This window comes from Sapajus apella, unplaced genomic scaffold, assembly GCF_009761245.1.
Source record: "Sapajus apella isolate SASKATOON/1434 unplaced genomic scaffold, GSC_monkey_1.0 scaffold28, whole genome shotgun sequence".
Lineage (NCBI taxonomy): Eukaryota > Metazoa > Chordata > Mammalia > Primates > Cebidae > Sapajus > Sapajus apella.
Window position 1 is genome coordinate 11,926,646 of NW_022436968.1, and position 21,275 is coordinate 11,947,920.

Below are 21,275 nucleotides of genomic sequence, written 5' to 3' on the forward strand. Positions count from 1 at the left end.
TATGGAATCCAGAAGAGGAAAAGCAGCTTCCATGAGAGTAGAAGGGGACCCCAGAGGGGAAATCCGCCCAGAATTAGGGAGACAGGGGCTTTTAACCTGGGAGGAATTCCCACCTTCTCCAAGCGCCCTGGCCAATAAAAGAAGTTCCTCTGAACTTCCACTGGAGTAACTGACTGTTGATCTTTTCCTGCACTCAAGAAAATTAAAACAGAAACCGTAATCTCCTGGATGGAGAGGCACGGGAGGGGGACATGGTCCTGGGAAGTTCTTGCCCTTAAAACTGCGCTGCCCCCTTGTGGACTTGGAAAGAGAACACATTGCCTCAATCCTACCATAAAAATAATGCGCAGGTATATTCATCACAGCACTATTCACAAGAGCAAAGACGTGGAATCAATCTAAACACCCAACAACGGTAGACTGGATAAAGAAAATGTGATTCATATACACCATGGATTACTACACAGCCACGAAAAAGAACAAAATCATATCATTTGCAGTAACATGGATGGAGAGGCAGGCCATTATACTAAGCAATCTAACACAGGAACAGAAAACAAGATACTTCATGTTCTCATTCCATGTGTATTCAGTGTGGAAGCTAAACATTTGAGTACAAATGGATACATGGAAGGAAGCAACAGCAATTGGAGGGTGGGAGAAGGGAGAAGACTGAAAAACTACCTATCATGTACTGTTTATTACATGAGTGACAAAATAATCTGTACACTAAATTCCTGTAACACACAATTAATATATGTAACAACATTGCATATGTATTCCTGGGCCTAAAATAGAAACTAAAAACACCTAAATCTCAAAACGTCACAGTTCCATAAAACTGCATTCTTAAAAAAATTTTTTGTCCTATTGCTGTAATATCTGTGTGACCTTAGACAAGATATTAATGTATTCTGTGTTCTTACCCTCTGTTCTAGTTACTGTGTACCCTACCACAAATCAAAAATGAATAATCAAATGTGGTAATATACATGAGAGAATATTATTCAGCCTTAAAAAGGAAATTCTGATATATGTTATAACATATATGAATCTTGAAGAAATCATGTTAAATAAAATAAGCAAGTCACAAAAATACCAATACTGCAAGATTCCACTTATATGAGGAAGCATAGTCAAAATTGTAGAGCTAGAAAGAATAGTGGTTGCCAGGACCTTGGAGAAGGGACGGTTATTATTTAATGGATAGAGTTTCATTTTTGCAATATTAAATTAATTATGGCAATGGACAGTTGAGATGGTTGCATATTATGAATGTATTTAATATGACTGAACATCTCTTAAAAATTGTTTTAAGATCAGATGGGCACAGTGGCTCTCACTGGTAATCCCAGAACTTTGGGAGGTCAAGGCAGGCAGATTGCTAGAGCCCTGGAGTTCAAGAGAGGCCTGTGTAACATGGCAAACTGTCTCTACTAAAAAATACAAATTAGCCAGGCATGATTGTATACGTCTGTAGTCCCAGCTAATTGGGAGGCTGAGGTAGGAGGATCGCTTTAGCCCGGGAGATTGAGGCTGCAGTAAGCTGTTATCACGCCACTGCACTCCAGCCTGGATGAGAGACCCCATCTCAAAAGAAGGGGAGGTGTGATTAAGATGGTAAATTTTATGTAATATGTATTGTACCACAAGAAAATGCAGAGGATAACCACACTAGTGAAGTTATGAGGGCTCCATTGGTCTGCAGCATGCTAGGACTACCCCTCACTAAAGGATAAATTATTTCACCTTGATCCTTCTACGATTAAAAAGAGATACAGCACTTCACAGGCTTCTGGATTTTAGAAATACAAATTATAGACAAGAAAACCCCTCTGACCCATTTCTTACGCGGCTTAGATTTTAGTGGGGCCGAGTGAGGGAGTTCTGGAGCAAGTTCAGGCATATAGTACAAATAACTCAACATTTAGGCCATGTGACATGGCAAATCCCATGATGCCAGAGACATTCCTGGTAGACAAGGATGCTACAGAGTCTCTGGCAACCCCTGATTATCTAAGTCCTAACACAGACCTTTAGGTTTCTGGAGCTAGGTCAGTTTTTCTGCAGCAGTAACTAGTCACTATTTAAAGAGTAGCTCCTCACATCAGAGCACTTCAACTGTGACCAGAGCTATCCATCACAAGCTGGGTACTGTCAGATCCACCAAACCCTAAGACTAGACCAGCATAGTAATAACTCACGGTACATTCAGGCAGGTGCCCAAGCAGTTCCTAAGGCTCCAACTTTCATGAAAATGTGCCCCAGATAACTTACCTCCAAGACACCAGCACCTCACTCTTAGTTCATGGCTTCACTGGGGTTCGCCACTACTATCAGGTGACAGAGGAGGAAAAACCCTCAAGTTTGGTTCACAGATAACTCAGCTTGGTATTTTACTGTAATCCAAAGACTGACTCCTGCCCTATTAGCGTGAGTAGACCTGAAAGACTGTGAAAGGGAAAAGCTACCTTCTGGCCTGAGCTTCAAGCAATAAACCTGGTCAGCACTTTGCTCATAATGTAACATAAAATGAAATGCTCACTAGACTTTATGTCATGTTTCTAGGCATTTAGCTTGCTGGAGGTGCATTTTCTAGTCCATTCCTCAGGACACACTCAAGGGACACAACCCCATTCCCTGAATTCTTGCACACTGATAGTGTCTGAGGAGTTATTTTTATACTTAACCAGTTTTGGTAGATAAAAAATCTTTTACTCACATTTTCTTTCCACAGGTATCTTAAAGGCTTTTCCTCCTGACATAGTGCTGCTGTTTTAACTCTTGCTCTTATAAGTCACTTGCTGTTTCTGTCTAGTCAAATCCAAAGTTTCTATATTGCTATTGGCTGTTCCAGTATAATAATCTCAGGTAGGCAGGTTACTCTTCCAATGTGGTTCCAAATTTTTTCCAGCAAAGTAGTCATTGATTTTGTTCTGTATACTGCATTTTTTTTCTGTCTCTAAAATTTGTTGTATCCCTACTAATCCTTTTTATCTCTTTTCTTTCTGATTTCTAAAAGTCCTCCATTTTTATCTTTCATTTCTCTTAGGGCATTATCTGTTGCTCATCAGCTGTTGTTTATTCTAGCCTTAATTTCTGGCACTTGATCGCTCAAGTCGTCCACTTGGCCCTCTTCCAAGTGTACTTTACTTCCTTTTGTTCCTGCTCTCAAGCTTTTTAATAAACTTTCACTCCTGTTCAAAAAAAAAAAAAAAAAAAAACTTCTGAGTGATTTTTTTCCTCTATTACTAATATTTTCCAAAGTCCTTCAATTTTATTTTTGTTGTTCCTTCATATCTTGTATCATTTTCTAAACATCTTAAACTTAATTTTAAAGAATACTCTATAGCTTTTATCCATTTTATAGCCATGCCTTTCTGGTGTGCTTTCATTGTCTATAGGCATGCTATTTTTTTTTTCCTTATACTCCTTTTTTTAACAACCTTGCATGACTATAATTTCATGTTATTTATTTTTGTTTGAAGTCAGCTTCTCTGAGCTTTTAAAAGGTGGCTTGGTTCAGGGTAACTTTCCTAACATCCCAGATATCTCACTTTTGTTGTTGTTTTTACATAGTGTTTGAAACTAAGATGGCTTGCTTTCTGAAATTTTTCTGGATCTCTTAAAATAAATGACAGATACAAAGATGGGAAAGATATATATGATACTGGGAGAAATAACAAAACAAAATATAGCAAACAAATATTTTTGGGCCAAAAGCAAACTTCACACTCCATGAAGGCCTATGCAAATAAAACACCCCCTCCAATAAACAACAACCCTTTTAATAAAAAGTGTATTCATTCAAATACAAATGCAGGACTTTTAACATCAAATTTAGTAGCCAGTTCTACCTTGAATAATTGAGTTCCGCACATAATGAAATAGGATATAAAATATAATCCTAAATTGGAAGACAAAGACTTCAATGTGAAAGTTTTCAGATGAAAAAATACTTTATAAATGAATTTTCATTCATGCCAGTACATTCCTCAGTATTACTTTTCACCACTTTGAGAGGCCGTGGTGGGCAGATCACTTGAGGTCAGGAGTTCAAGACCAACCTGGCTAATATGGTGAAAACCCGTCTCTGCTAAAAATACAAAAATTAGTCAGGCATGGTGGCACGTGCCTGTAGTCCCAGCTACTCAAGAATCTGAGGCACAAGAATCGCTTGAACACAGGAGGTAGAGGCTGCAGTGAGCCAAGATCACACTACTGCACTCCAGTCTGCGTGACAGAGCAAGACACTGTCTCAAAAAAAAAAAAAAAAAAAAAAAAAGATATTAATTCTGTCCAGTGGGAGTGGGATACTGACATTGTAATTCCATGTAGAAATATTCTTTTCTGATATATCCTCAAGTATTTAGAGTAAAATGACATCTTATCTGGGATGTGCTTTAAACAAAATAAAAAAAGGAAGAAAAGAAACAAGTATGGCAAAGTTTCATGGTAATTAAAGCTGGGTTACAGGTAAATAACAGTTCATAACATATTTTCTCTTCCAATGAACACTTAAAGCTTTTTATAATAAATCACCCTCTCAAAAAATGTTTAATACATATTGATATCATTTGGATATTTGTCCCCTTCAACTCTCACACTGAAATATGATCCCCAATGTTGGAGGTGGGGACTAGTGGGAGGTCTTTAGATCATGGGGGCATATCCATCATGAATGGCTTGGTGGCCTCCCTGCAGTAATGAGTTCATGTGAGATCTGGTTACTTAAGAGAGTCTAGAACCTCCTTCTTCCTGCTCTCTTCCTCTCCTTCACCAGGTGATATGCTGGCCTTTCTTCACTTTCCTCCACAAGTAAAAGCTCCACGAAGCCCTCACTGGAAGCAGATACTGGCGTCATGCTTCTTGTACATCTATAAGCCAAATAAATCTCTCTTTTTTTTTTTAAGGAAATTACCCAGCCTCAGGTATTCCTTTACAGCAATGCAAACAGACTAATACACATATATCATTGACAATGTTTATTATCAAGAAACTTTAGTTGTAGGTTTTTTAAAAGAATGTTGGTTTTAGAATACACAAAGAGGACACTCTGTGACAGGACATATACAAACAAGGATAATTAAAATATTAAATACTATCTAAATTAAAAGACCATAATTCAAATTGCTAATTATAATCTTTGTGTCTTGGTAGAAATAACTATAGTTCTCCTTCAGGAAATTCACCCCTGTCTTTTCATGAAGACAATGAAGCCTCACCACAATTTCGGTTATTTAATTAACAATAATCAATGCTGAGTTTTCTGTGCTGAAGCATGCACTGTTACAGAAAGCATAAAATCCTATTTACGGGGATTTTGAGTTTTCTTTAAAATGTATCTCAAGCATCTTTTAAAGTGCGAGCTACAAATAGGCTGTATCCTTAATGAAAAAGGCTTCTTTCTAAAAGAAGCATGAGATAGCTATCCAATACTGCAGGAATGGTTATATAACTAACCGAAGGAACCAGCAGCACTCGGCTAACCCTGTTTTAGTGTAGCAACCTCCTCCTTGGTCTTCTACTACCAGCCAAACATGTACTCCATTGCTTTGGATACAAGACTTTCATCTTTTTTTGGTGTTTGTCTGTCAGAAATAACCTATGAAAAAAAACACAACATACACACACAAAAACTGTTAGGTTATTGTTTCTTCAGTGTCATAGTCAATTCTAGAGTTAATTGCTCATTTAAAAGAGAAACATCAAAATGCATTTATAGCACTGAATTGTATATTTTTTTAATTAAAATATGGACTTAGAATATTTTTAAGAATGCCAAAATTTTATTCCTTTGGCAAAGCAAATAACATCTGTTTCTTAAATTTGAAAACTGAATAGCTGGGTATGGTGGCTCATGCCTGTAATACCAGCACTTTGGCAGGTAAGGTGGGTGGATCACTGGAGGTCAGGAGTTCAAGACCAGTCTGGCCGAAGGGCCCCATCTCTACTAAGAATACAAAAAGTTAGCTGGGCAGTGGTGGCATGTGCCTGTAATCTACTCAGGAGACTGAGGCAGGAGAATTGCCTGAAACCAGTAGGCAGAGGTTGCAGTGAGCTGGGATCACACCACTGCACTATAGACTGGGCAACAGGGTGAGACGCTGCCTCAAAAAAAAAAAAGAAAAAATTGAATAAATAACACAAAAGCGGCCACGCAAGTTGGCTCACACCTGTAATCCCAGCACTTCGGGAGGCCGAGGTGGGCAGATCTCCTGAAGTCGGGAGTTTGAAACCAGCCTAGCCAACACGGAGAAACCCCATCTCTAATACAAAATACAAAATTAGCCAGGCGTGGTGGTGGATGCCTGTAATCCCAGCTACTCAGGAGGCTGAGACAGGAGAATCGCTTGAACCCAGGAGACGGAGGTTTCGGTGAGCCGAGATTGCACCATTGCACTCCAGCCTCGGCAACAAGAGTGAAACTCCATCTCCAAAACACACACACACACACACACACACAAACAGCTGCAAAAAAAAAAAAAAAAAAAAAAAGGAGAATTTAAAATAACAGTAATAGAAACTAAAGGAAAAAAACAGTTCTAGAATAATCTCTGAATTTCAGAGGAAGTCAAAAAACTGAACTACCACTATCTGCCCTGCTAAAACACAAGCGTTTCATGTACTGTGTTTTCAGGACCTATTTCTGCAGCTGGTTAAGTTCAGAATAATTCTTGGCTAATCAGTAGGAGACAATAATATACTAAATGAGGTCATAATAATTCTATGATTCTTCGAAGAACATAGTTAACTTAAGCTTTTTTGAAATGAGAAATTTTTTCTGTCTAAATGGGAGTTGGTCAATGTCTTCATTTCAATAACCAAAGATACTCCAACCTAAGGTTCTGCACTTTGGATACCATCGGTTTGGTTATCAATTTAATAGAGTTTTAATGTGCCCTCATGTCAAAGATGTACACAGTATACATTTTGTATGTATGCAACTATAACTTAGAAAAAGCTAAAACAACTCTCTAAAAATTTTAAGGAATGGCAAATAATTTTTAATTCATGATAAACTTCCAAATGGCCAAGATGCTAACTTTAAAATGGAAAATTTTTAAAGTGTGAAGGTTTCATCAAGATAATGGCCTCATCAGGAAACATTTAACGGCATACAAATCAATACAATGAAAAAGTTAAGCATGCTATGCACTCAACCATTAAAGTACACCTTTTTAAATCCAATCCTTAAAATACCTGATAATCACTAGTAGAAGCTTTGTATGCTGTAGCAAGAGGTCTCATGGTAGAAATCCTAGGAGTACTTCCAGGTTGTGTTGGTGTACCTAGAGTTTTGATTGGTGGTGTAAAGGTTAAAGATGGAGATGATAAAGCACATCTGTCATTGCTTTCCATAACACTCTGGAGAAACAAAGAAACAACTCCTTTGTTTATAAACATAATACATATCATCCAGTATTACATTCTACTTAGAAAGAAAACTTAATTAAAAGATAAAGATCAAATATTTATTTGATCTAATTAAACTTTCAAATAATTTTAGACTTGAGAAAATATATGCTTATTAGGTAGCATTTGAGATTGAATGCTCAGCCAGAAATCTCACTTCAGTGACCTCAAACAATCTCAATACAACTACAGACCACAGAAGTAAGAATTTCCTGAAACACTATGAAAAATCAGCAAGGACAAAAAAAATTCTCAGGGAAACCTGGATTGGAAAGAATCAAAATCCAAAGCTATTCAGTGCTCAGTAACACCAAATATTCTTCTGTCCTCTGCAAACATTTGTTACAATACAGTATGATAACTATATAACTACACAGCTATAACAGATTCTAAGAATAGGAACGTCTTGCTTTGTTCATTAATGTGTGTATACTAGCACCAAGCACAATGCCTGGTATGTAGAACAAGTTCACATAGACTTAAGAATGTTCACAATGATTTAACAAGCAACAAAGAAAAGTTTAAATTGTACTCTGTACTATTTAATGAGTATATACAGAATAATTTTAAAATATTTGAAATAGAAATATTTTGAAACAAAAACTTTTGGAATTTAAAAGTTAACTATCAGTCAACATTCACAGGAACTAACTCATTCTGAAATAGCACCATCCCGCTTAAGTACTTAAAAGAATCTGGTATCACTTTGCACAAGAGAATGGATTAGTAGTCAAGAGACCTAAAATCTAGGCCTCACCTTTAACAAGTCTGGGCAAGTTACTTAAGCCCTCTTGCTTTCTTTCCTTTATCTGAAAAATGAAGAGGTGAGGATGGATTATCTTTAAATTCTAAAGTCTATGATTAAATACCTTTGGCTTACCATGAAGAGTACTGTAAATATCATCACATTTTACAAACTAAGATAAAGAGATACAGAGAAACCAAGTGACAAAAACCACAATTTCAATGCTTGGTCTGTGCTCTTCATATAGATTAAGCTACTTTCCTTACATCACCAATAACTTACTTTGTCAATACATGGTTTCACACCAATCATGATGGATTCTCCAAAAATTCTCCCATCTTTGCTTAAGGCTTTTCGAGCCTGCAGTTTAGACTGATAACGAATATGCATCCAATTTCCTGTGTTAGACATCTGCAAAAAATGAAATTGTCTCTAAAAACAGAAAATATATAAAACCTACATCTAATAAATTCTACTAGAAAATGGAAATGTGAAGATAAATTTACTTCCATTTCGTATTTGATGCCTTATAAAAAGTTGTAAAGTTCAACAAAAGTTGCATTTAAAACAGCTTCAACAATCTCTCAATTCTCTTCAATAAATATGTACACATTCTCTGAAAGTAAAATGCTTCTCAAAAGATGCTTCTTATAAAGAGATCATAGCAACACTTGCCACAAAATTATTTAAAACAACTCAATTTGATTTTGTGTATGAGTTAATTAAATCAATCTCTAGTAACAAAAAAGGATTTGTTACTTATAACTTGTAGCACATGGTAATTTTTTAAACGTTAGAGCTATAAAGCTCTAAATACTCTAAAAGTTCAGGAACCTCCTCCCACTTCCTTTATCCCCAATAAAAGAAGCACAAACTGGAAAACAGAATATAAAATTTGGTATAATTTATCTTTTTTAAGACTGTAAACTATTTAAGAAAAGGGGTGAGAGGAGGTAGATTTTCAAACTCTCTCTTCTTCATATCTTCTCACTTTATCTCTTTGTATCAAACACTATGCAACTTCTGGCCTTCCAGACTTCAAAGGACATATTATACAAAACACTTTTTTAAAATTAAGTTTACAAAAACCCTACAAAATTCAGAAGCAAAGTTTCTCTCAATTCACAACTTAGTCAAGACTTTGAACTGAAAAAAATTAAGCCTTACCACATGTTTTAAGATATTCCCATACTGTGCAAACTGTAACAATATGTAGGAAGCAGATGCTTGAGGAAACCTATAGAAAAGAGTTTTCCAAACAAAACAGTCAGCTTCTACTATCCAGAATGCAAATTACTACAAGATAATGTTTCAAGAGAAATTCCCCCCACCTGTGTAGAACATTAACAAAAGAGCCCTGATCATCCTATTTTCCCCAATAGGTGCTAATTCTGTGAATGACCAGTCAGTCACTCAAAAGCAAACACTGTACCTTAAAGTCAGTCTTCATTCAGCCATTCTTCTCCATCCTCAGATTCTACCTCTGAAATCTCTAAAAATGCTACTCTCATTGCCATTACCCAGATCTTAGAAAAAAGCTATAAAGTTGCTGTTTTATATATAATTTATTTCAATATGTGTATGTTTATATGCAATATATTTAGGTATACTATGGTTATGAAAAGATAAAGAATTTTTGGCAAGGCGCAGTGGCTCATGCCTGTAATCCCAGCACTTTGGGAGGCTGAGGTGGGTGGATCATGAGGTCAGGAGTTTAAGACCAGCCTGACTAACAAAGTAAAACCCCCGTCTCTACTAAAAATACAAAAATTAGCTGGGCTTGGTGGCTCGCGCCCGTAATCCCAGCTACTCAGGAGGCTGAGGCAGGAGAACTGCTTGAACCCGGGAGGCGGCCGAGATGGCACCACTGCACTCGAGCCTGGGCAACAGAGCAAGGCTCCATCTCAAAAAAAAAAAAAAAGGAATTTTAAATTATAAACGAATCACTATACATTGAGCATTACTTAAAAATACTGAAATTTAGCCTTAAAACAAAAATAAAATTCAGCATCAATATATATGATATAGAATCCCTTAAAAGGATGGTTACCAAAATTTAATTAGCCGTATCTCTGCATGAAAAAATTCTAAGTAATTTTTACTTTCTTCTTTATAAAGTTCTGTAGGGTTTAAATATTTTACAATGACACATTATTCTTTTATAGTTTGAATAAAGCTATTTTCAATTTGAAAACAATCACTACCAATAGCATAGACATGGCTATCTGGAGGTTCTCCAATCTCGAACTTTAGTTATTTGAAGGCTGAATTAGAACCCTGAAGAAAAAAAAATCTAAGTCTCAAAAATAAATGAGAAACTAAACACGTTAAAATCTATGTGAGGCCAGGCGCGATGGCTCATGTCTATAATCCCAGCACTTTGGGTGGCCAAGGTGGGTGGATCACTTGAGGTCAGGAGTTTGAGACCAGCCTGGCCAACCTGGTGAAACCCCATCTCTACTAAAAATACAAAAAATTAGCAGGGTATGCTGGTGGGCGCCTGTTGTCCCAGTTACTCAGAAGGCTGAGCCAGAAGAATCAATTAAACCGGGGAGGTGGATGTTGCAGTGAGCCGAGATCACTCCAGCCTGAGTGACAGAGTAAGACCTTGTCTCATTAAATAAATAAATAAACAAAATAAAATCTATGTGAGTAAAACATTCACTGCAATCAGAACTGAAAATTCATGTGCATAAAATCTGAACATGAAATTTCTAATCACAAAGAAAAACAAAATAGGTTGGGTGCCTACAGGGGATAAATAAAACAAAAATGAAAATAAGAAAGAACGGCTGCCAGTGAGGGAAGTGCTTAAAAAATAAAACGTAATTCTAACACTCTTGGACCACTTTAAGTAGAAACTTGTATCCTAATACTCTATAGTAGAACTACCTAAAACAATGAATATTTCATAACCCTAGGTCAGCAGGAAAAAGTTAAATTGCCAAAGAAAGAACATATATATCTTTTAGAGGTACTCCCCCATAAATGATCAAAATAACATACTTTATACCTTAAAGGAGAATGCCTCAGTTCTTAAAATTAAAGTCATAGAGGGTTATTAAAACATAAAAGTAAAAAAAATAAACAGCTAGGAAAGTTAATGTCTGCATTGCAAAAGACGATCAGGAGTGCTTCAAGTAATTTATCTAATTACTGAAAATCTTAAAAGTTAAACCATTACCATGAGCCTGAAAAACAGATTTAAGAGTGGATATCTATTTTCAAAAACATGCATCCAAACTGGCTCATGCCTCTTATCCCAACATGAGGCTAAGCCAGAAGGATTGTCAGAGGCCAGGAATTAGAGGCTTCAGTAAGCTATGATCATGCTACTGCACTCCAGCCTAGGTAACAGAGAGACTGTCTCAAAGAAAAAAAAAAAAGCCATTTTATGAGAGAATATAAAAATGTAAAATGTAAAAGAAGAAGAAGAAAAAAAATGCCAGCCCAATTGCTATCAATATAGGACTGAGTATAGGCTTTCTAGAGAACAACAGAATGCAATGATCCTGCTTTTAACCTGACAGAATCAGTAACACACAAAATCTCTCTGGAAACATATGCAAAAAAACAGGTGGCAATCATTGCCTTAAAGAGGAAGAAAACTTGCTAGGGACAAAAGTAAAAGGGGGCCAGGCACGGCGGCTCACACTTATAATCCCAGCACTTCGGGAGGCCAAGGCAGGCGGATCACAAGGTCAGGAGTTCAAGACCAGCCTGACCAACATGGAGAAACCCCATCTCTACTAAAAATACAAAAATTAGCCGGGCATGGTGGCACACATTTGTAATCCTAGCTACTCAGGAGGCTGAGACAAGAGAATTGCTTGAACCCAGGAAGCAAAGGTTGCAGTGAGCCGAGACCATGCCATTGGCGCTCCAGCCTGGGCGACAAAGCGAGACTTAGTCTCAAAAAAAATAAAATAATAATAAAAAATAAAGGAAAAGGGAAGACTTCATTGTACATTCTTCCATACCCTTTAAATTTTTTAATTTTAAATAAATTGAATACATAAAATCCACTAAACATTTATTGTGCACCTTTCTTCCTGCAAGAGGCTCATGTGTTATTTTTATGTTTTTTAATCCCAAAAAATATATAGTAAATAGATACATTACAGTAACAGCATGTGATACGGTTTGGCTGTGTCCCGCCCCCCCACCCCCCCAAATCTCAACTTGAACTGTATCTCCCAGAATTCCCACATGTTGTGGGAGGGACCCAGGGGGAAGTAATTAAATCATGGGGCCAATCTTTCCCATGCTAGTCTCATGACAGTAAGTCTCACGAGATCTGACGGGCTAATCAGGGGCTTCTGCTTTTGCTTCTTCCTCGTTTTCTCTTGACTTTGCCATGTAAGAAGTACCTTTCGCCTCCTGCCATGATTCTGAGGCCTCCCAGGCATGTGAAACCGTTAAGTCCAATTAAACCTCCTTTTATTCCCAGTCTTGGGTATATCTTTATCAGCAGCATGAAAATGGACTAATGAGTAAATTAGTACCAGTAGAGCAGTGCATTGCTGAAAAGATACCCAAAAATGTGGAACTGACTTTGGAACTGGGTAATAGGGAAAGGTTGGAACAGTTTGAAGGGCTCAGAAGGAGGCAGGAAAATGTGAAAAGTTGGGAACCTCCTAGAGACTTGTTGAATGGCTTTCACAAAACTGCTGATAGTGATATAAACAATAAGGTCCAGGCTGAGGTGGTCTCAGATGAAAATGATGAACTTGTTGGGAACCAGAGCAAAAGTGACTCTTGTTATGTTTTAGCAAAGAGACTGGTGGCATTTTGCCCCTGCCCTAGAGATTTGTGGAACTTTGAACTTGAGAGAGATAATTTAGGGTATCTGAAGGAAAAAATTTCTAGGCAGCAAAGCATTCAAAAGGTGACTTGGATGCTGTTAAAAGTATTCTATTTTAAAAGGGAAACAGAGCATAAAAGTTCAGAAAATTTGGCCTGGCATGGTGGCTCATGCCTGTAATCCCAGCACTTTGGGAGGCCAAGGCGGACTACAAATTGGGTTCAGTGTACACTGCTCAGGAGATGGGTGCACCAAAATCTCACAAATCATGTGAAGAACTTACTCATGTAACAAAATACCACCTGTTCCCCAAAACCTATGGAAATAAAAAAAAATTTTTTTAAAGGTATTTTAAAGTATTTTTGGACCTAAAAATCTATTCAAAAATGTAACTAGGACTGTCATACTCTGTTTCTATTAATATTCAACATTTTGTGACTAAAAAGTATCAACCCTGTGACTGTGTATGTATGTGTACGTGTGTGTGTGTTTAACTGTTCAATGTGTTAGTTCAAATCTGAAGTCCACTAGAAGTAGAGAACTAGTCACTAGAAAAAGGGAAAGGAGTTCCCTAAGTCTAAAAGGACAACCCTGTTCCATCCAGCAAATATGCTTAACAGAAAATAATTTGGGAAGAAATAAACAGACGAGTGATTTAAAAAACTACAAACAAATATCAAACTCTAGTTAATGATATGCATGCTAAAGTGTTAGAATAATATGTATTGATGCCTACAACTTATGAAATGTACCAACAAAAAGAATTGATAGACAACTGATAAAGCAAATGTAGCAAACTGTTAATCATATTATCTAGGTGGTAGTAATACGGGTGTTTGCTGTGCAATTCTTTCCATTTTTCTACATGTTTGATTATATTCATTATAAAAAGTTAGAGTGGGGTTTTTAAAAAGGTAAATAATCCAAAAACCTTACCCAAACACAGTCACCCAAGAGTCATCGAGGTGATCTTCTGAAGTCAAAGAATCTCCTTGAGTATAAAAAGGATCCAATTGGGCAGGAGATAATGTCGTCTTTCGTGGCTGACCAATACTTGCTGGACTAAACATACTTTGCCCTATATTAGGATATTTAGCAAGTTAGTTACCAGAATAAACATCTTAATTTTAAATCAAAAATCTTAGTTTTAAATGTAAAAGTCTAATAAAGTTGGCAATTACATAAATAGTTCGAAACATACAACTGTGGTCAAATAGCAATTTCATGTTACTACACAATTAGAGGAAGTAATAATTGAGCATAGTTTATAATTTTGCAAATGTTTTATTAGGTATGATAAATTATCTAAATACTTTATTAAGCATGTCTGGTTAAGCCGACATCAGGAGGATATCCCAGGAAACCTCAGGCTTCTGTTGGTTTCACCTTCCAAATCTACCACTTTCATCACAGCACCTCTGCCTTAAGAACATGTAAAAATGCAATTACAGAACAAAATCTGAATGCCTTGGCCTCAGCTATATGGCTGCAACCTTATTTTTCCAGTATGCCCCTAAACAATATCTACCCTACTCCTTAAAATGTGAATGGAATTCTCTTTTATTCAGGTCATTTCCATCTAACATGTCTTATCCTTTTATTTCTTATTCTTCAGTAACAGTTACCAATTAATGAGTACTTCTGTGTCTAACATGCCATGCCAAACACTTTACAAATTCATTTTACCTCAGAAGCACTGTCCAATTAAGGCTATACATTTGTGAGAAGCAGTGACTATTTCCCTTCCATCTTCACAGTAGCAATAATAATTTACTCATTCAAGAAATATTTTTTCAGCACTTAAATATGCACTAAGCATCATCCTAGGTATTGAAGGTATAGCATTAAACAAGCAAGACAAATAAAAACAAAAAAATCCACCCCTACGGGAGCCTACATTCTAGAGAAAGAGAGACAAATAAGTAAATACTTAGTGTGCTACAGAACTTAAAATGCTATATAGAAAAATAATAAAGCAGAGAAGGGAGACAGGGACAATTTGTGTGGAAGGGTTAAATGAAAAGAGATTTCACTGAGGTGTGTTAAAGCAAAAACCTAAATGACAAGAGAAGCAAAACAGTATTTGAAGAAGCGAACATTTTGTGGAGAAAATAAGAACAAAGGCCCTGAGAAAAGACATGACTGGTCTTAGATGAACACAAGAAGGCCACTATTTGCACAGTGAGTGAGGAGGATATGAGATGAAAACAAGGAGGTGAGAGCAGAGAGGCAGCAATACGGGGATCATGAAGAAAAACCTTATAGAGCCGCTGTAAAAGCCAAAGCTTTAAGTAAGGTAAGGAACCAACAAAGAAGAGGTAAGAAACCAGCAAAGACTTTACAACTAATAATATCTCAAAAGCAAATGCAACAAAAACAAAGATTGGCAAGTGGGACCTAATTAAACTAATGACCTTCTGCACAGAAAAAGAAACTATCAAAAGAATAAACCGACAACCTACAGAATAGAAGAAAGCATGCAAAGCATACATCCAACAAAACAACCTGTAAAGAACTTAAATAAAAAAAGAATCATAAAGTTCTCAAAAGACATGCAGGAGACCAACAAACATGAAAAAAAATGTTTGATGTTACTAATCATCAAAGACTGCAATTCAAAACCACAATGTGATACCATCTCACACCAATCAGAATGGCCGCTATTATTAAAAAGTCAAAAAATAGGCCAGGCTAGGTGGCTTGAACCTGTAATCCTAGTACTTTGGGAAGCCGAAGTGGGTGGATCACCTGAGGTCAGGAGTTCGAGACCAGACTGGCCAACAGGGCAAAACCCCATCTCTACCAAAAATACAACTAGCCAGGTGTGGTGGTAGGCACTGTAATCCCAGCTACTCAGGAGTCTGAGGCAGAAGAATCACTTGAATCCAGGGAGCAGAGGTTGCAGTGAGCCAAGATCACACCACTTCACTCCAGCCTAGGTGACAGAGTGAAACTCCAGAGGCTGCAGAGGGAACCCTTATATGCTGTTGGTGGGAGTATATATTATAAATTAGTTCAGCCCCAGCAGAAAGCAGTTTGGAGACTATTTGAAGAACTAAAAACAGAACTACCATTTGAACATCTTGTTTTCTAGTAAGGTCTAGGATAGTGTTTCGAATAAAACAGATTCTTCAATAAGCTTAACAGATGTGCAGTAATCTGAAACATATTTTTCCTACAGGAAAGTTTACATTAGTAGGTTAAATTAGATTAGTTCTAGTTTCTAAATTTGAATTCAAAGAATCTAGGAACTGAAATTGTTTAGTAACCCTAAAGAGTTAAGATTTCTGAAATTTTTTTTTGCACCATGGCGCAATCTCGGCTCATTGCGACCTCTGCCTCCTGGGTTCAAGCAGTTCTCCTGTCTCAGCTTCCAGAGTAGCTGGGACTACAGGCGTGCACAACCAAACCTGGTTAATTTTTGTATTTTTAGTAGAGATGGGGTTTCACCAGGTTGGCAGGCTGGTCTCAAACTTCTGACCTCAGGTGATCTGCCCGCCTTGACCTCCCAAGTGACATGAGCCACCATGCCCTGCAGATTTTTGAAATTCTTAAGTGATGATATTTTTTCTCTTCAGTTAGAATGATATCGTTGCATTGTAGGTTTTCTTTGATAACTCTTTTGATCCTGTCCAGGCTGTAGTTTTGTTTTGATAACATTTGGAGGCAAGACATGGACATTATTTCTAGAAGTCTTTTAGACTTGACTTTATGAATTGATACTTGTGCTGTCTATGCAGAATAACTGAACCAAAAGCATAATTTATATTGAAGTTATGTACTACGAACAACAGTTAACTTTTTTAAGTTCTTGTCTATTGTCCCATCTTATTTTTGGAGTTACACCTAAGTCTTGTGTTACAGGTTCGCTATAGACATAATAACTAAGTAATATGTGTTAAAACTTTTTAAAATTCTCTTTCAGGTAATCTTCAACTATACTGAATTTTTTTTATTTGTACAAACACATGGGGTACATGTTTAGGAATACTAAAGTATATCATCCTATATTACATTTAACAATTTTTTCCCCTCATCACCGCAGAAGCATTTAATAGGTATAGACTGAGTATCCCAAATCTGAAAATACAAAATACAAAATGTTTCAAAATCTGTAACTTGTGGAGCATCAGCATAACACTCAAAGGAGATTTCAGATTTTCATGCTCAACTGATAGGTATAATGTAAATATCCCAAAATCTGAAACTCTTCTGGTCCCAAGCAGTTCTGATAAGGGATACTCAACCTGTTCAATATATTTCTAAAACAAGGCTGATTTAAAATGAAACATCCCACTTTGACAAGCGCTATTATATTTTTAAGAAGCTGGTTATCAACAAACTTACCAACTATTGCTTAAGTAAGCAGAAGCATATGTTTATATAAAAGATACTCTTAACTAAATTTAGTTCTTACTACAAAGACATCCATTAACAAACCAAAGATAGTAAAAGGCATTTTAGTATATAATCTGAAGCCAATCCAAATTTTCTATGGTCTACAAGTATTACCATTAAGAAGATAAAATTTAGTTATGCTACATCATGTAATAACCTTCAAGCAAGAAACTGAATGAAGGCTCGAATTGTGACAACCATTACAACCTTTAAAAATAAAACAAAACAAAATTAAGCCTCAAGCAAATAAGCAACTTAATTTTTGTCCTGTCAACTACTCTGAAAAATATAATTACTTATACCTAATCTAAAACTATTTACATAACTTTAGCATAATTGCCCCCCACCTAGTTAATGTTTAATTGCTCCACTGATTTTACTTCCTTTTAATCAGACTTCTGGTGCCCACATGCCATGCTTTATAAGATGAAAATAAAGTGTGCCTATCAAACCACATTAAAACATACTGTAATGTGTCTCCTTGAGTAAATCACTATTCAAACATTCTTCCTACGACTGGATTTAAGCAGAGGGTAAAAGACCTTATCATCCTTTATGAAAATGTCTTCAATTAAAGAGCAGATTCAATTATTTCAAAATAGGCCACTAACCTAAATGAAAATAAGAGATAAAAAGACTAGTAAATTTTAAACAGATATAAGCCAAAGGAAATGTGGAGAAAAGAGGTTCCTGGCAGTGTTAACTTCTTATGAAACAAAGCAGCACAATACTTAAGGAATTTGGTCTCCACTCAATGAGAGGTTCCTTTGTTCTGTTCCTGGAAGGTAACCTCTAAACCCTGGGAACTTCCCCAGCAATATAAGTGCCTTTGTTATACATGGTGGGCCCCTAAAACTGTACCTGATAGTTTATGCTAACAAGGTGGTTCCTGGTGGGGGCTGGTCATTCCAGAAAGACAAACTGTATGATAAAAAGGTTGAAGCTTTGAGCTATATAGCATCAACCCACCTCTGGGAAGAGGAAGAAGACTGGAGACAGAAATCAACCACTTGCTCCATAATTCAATCATGCCTATGTAAGGAAACTCCAATTAAAAACTGTGGACACAGATACTCCAGTGAGCTTCCCTAGTTGGTAGTACCCCATGTATATTGCCATACATTGACACTGGGAGAATAACACATCTCCCTGAGGACAATGGAAACAAAGCTTCACATTTGGAACCCTTTCCAAACTTCAAATTTGTTTCTGTTTACTTTAGTAAAACTGTAACCATGAGTACAGCACTTTCAGTGGAGTTGTGAGTCTTTCTAGTAAACTACCAAACATTACAAGTAGTCTTGGGAACCTCTTAATTTATAGCCAGCTGGTCTGAAGTGACAGTCCCAAACTTACAGCTAGTATCTGAAGTAAGGATAATCTTATAAGGACTATTTAATCAGACTTTGCAGTATGGCACACACATTGTATCCAAAAAGCATATTGAACAATGGGTACAATGTCCAATCAAGCATGGTGAACTGAACCCTGTATTCACTTGTAATCCCTCACAAACACCTAATGACAGACCCTCTTAAAAAAGTCTCAGATTTTGGGGACCAAGATACTGTAAAAAAAACTCCTGGCTGAACTTAAGGAAAACTAGTATACAGTATATAAAAAGAGCTTAGAGGCCAGGCCTCTCTTTATCCCAGGCAGCCAAGTAGCTGTCACGTTACCACTCCACCCTCAAAAGACTAAAGATTTTGTCTCTGAAGAAAAGGAAACTCAACAGTTCAAAACTCAATTAGCCTCACAGCAGAAAACAACTATTGAAGTGAAAATCTGCACATTGAAAAAGGGACTTGCTCCTGCCTATGTTCTGAACACCTGCTTAGGCATCAAGGCTGAGTATTAAAATATTCTACTTTGGGAACACTTAAAAATGAAGCCAAGCAAGATACAAAACAGCTTCTCTCCATCAATTCTATCTCACTCCCAATACTGAACCCTATACACACACACTTATTCCAAGGAGCCTTTTAGTGCCTCATTTGATAAAATATTTGCTCACCAGCAATGACAGAGGAGTGAAAAAAAATACTAAGAACTAGAAGGGATGAGACAATAAGAGCAAGAATAAAAAAGACTGCTATTAACCTCACTGCTAGGACATTTTACCTACGAAAGAACAGAATGCTATACGTCTAAGTACATTCAAAGAACAACAACAAAAAGGTTCTTGGAATTAGAATGACAGAGAAAATAAAAAAGTGACTGACATGGTGGGGCACAGTGACCCACACCTGCAGTCCCAGTACTTTTGGAGGCTGATGCAGGTGGATCACTTGAGGTCCGAAATTCAGGACCAGCCTGGCCAACATGGCAAAACCCTGTCTCTACTAAAAATTCAAAAAATTAGCCAGGCATAGTGTGCACATCTGTAGTCCCAGCTGCTTGGGAGGCTGAGGCAGGAAAATCACTTGAACCTGGAAGGGAAGTTGCAGTGAGCCAAAATTGCACCACTGCACTCCAGCCTGGGCAACAAAGCAAAACTCCATCTCAAAACGAAAACAAAACCCAGAACGAAAGGCACAAAAAATTGAGAAATCTCTCAGAAAGTATCATACAGATATAAACAATAATATAAAGGAAAAAAATAGATAATTAGAAATCTCTACAGTAATGCAATACACAATCAGAAGAAATTCCAAAAAAATGGGATAGAGAAAGCAATTATCAAACAAATAATACAGGGAAGTTCCCCAGAGCTGAAGAATACAAGCATCTTGATGCAAAGGATCCATCAATTCCCCAGCAAAACAAATAAAAAAGTTCCACACCAAGTCATGTTTGTGAAATTAAGAATACCAACCACAGAGAGATCATAAATTTTGGGAAAGAGTTCACACACAAATACTCAGGAATCATTACTGCAAATTGCCTCCACATAACACCATAACGCTGGAAGGCAGAAGACAATGGAATGATGCCTTCAAAATTCTAACCTGATATACCTAGCTATACTATCAATCAACTGTGAAGACTGAAAAAAAAAAAAAAAGCATTTCTGACATTAGGTCTTAAATTTTTACTTCCTAATAAAACTTTCTTAGAAAGCTGCTCAAATATGTTCTTCACCAAAATTAGGACATAAAGAGGAAGGCATGCTTTCTAGGAAAAAGAACTCAACACTAGAAACTTGGAAGTCCTAGAATGATTGTCATATATCACCCCAAAACAAGAAATCAAGACAGAGGCTAAGAGAGAGAAGTTCTGAGTTTAAAACAAAGAAAAAAAAAAGTGCTTGAAAAATGAATGTACTAAAACAGGTATGTACCATAGCAACAGAATGTTTGCTTAAAATAAAGGGAACAAATGCCACATAGAAAATTAACAGAAAAAAATACAATTATTACCTAATGGAGAATCAAGAGTTTTACAGAAAGAATCATATTAATTGGTTCAGCACTGAGCAGTATTTACACAGTCACAATAATACAAACACTGACAAAGGAATAAAGTTAGATATAACTATATTCAGATAATGGAAGGGGAAATATAATATCTTCAATTACTTTAAGAGAAATATAGCAAAATTAAAAACTGAAAATTAAGAATTAGTAATATGATGATGTGGCTGGCTAAATAACAGTCCTCCAAGATAACAACATCCTAATCCCTGAAATCTGGAATAACTATCTTATGTGCAAAAGGGACCCTGCAGATGTGACTACAGATCCTGAGACGGGGAGATTATCCAGGTGGGCCCTATATGTAACCATTAAGTATCCTTACAAGAGGGAAGTAGAAGGCAATTTTACTTCAGAGAAGGTTATGTGATGATGGAAGCAGAGATTGCAATCATATGCTTTGAAGATGAAGGATGAAGGCACAAATAAGAATCCAGCTAGATGCTGGGGGTGGGGGGTGGAACAAGGAAGCTGATTGTCCACAGAATCTCCAAAGGGA

At 36.7% G+C, this 21,275-nt stretch overlaps 1 protein-coding gene across 3 annotated transcripts in view; it reads right to left on the reverse strand.

Annotated features, from left to right (window-relative positions):
• Positions 1–4,970: 4,970 nt before the first annotated feature.
• Positions 4,971–21,275, reverse strand: part of NUP35 (nucleoporin 35) — a 35,065-nt gene continuing 18,760 nt past the window's right edge. For 2 of the 3 annotated variants that reach the window (XM_032292735.1, XM_032292738.1), the window contains exons 5-9: positions 13,902–14,043; positions 9,329–9,398; positions 8,444–8,593; positions 7,204–7,368; positions 4,971–5,605 (exon numbers count right to left, since the gene is read on the reverse strand). In XM_032292735.1, the coding sequence (XP_032148626.1) occupies positions 5,528–5,605; positions 7,204–7,368; positions 8,444–8,593; positions 9,329–9,398; positions 13,902–14,043 (605 nt within the window). In that variant the 3' untranslated portion in view covers positions 4,971–5,527. The remainder of the gene's footprint in view (positions 5,606–7,203; positions 7,369–8,443; positions 8,594–9,328; positions 9,399–13,901; positions 14,044–21,275) is intronic. The other variant, XM_032292737.1, reaches the window with a different exon arrangement.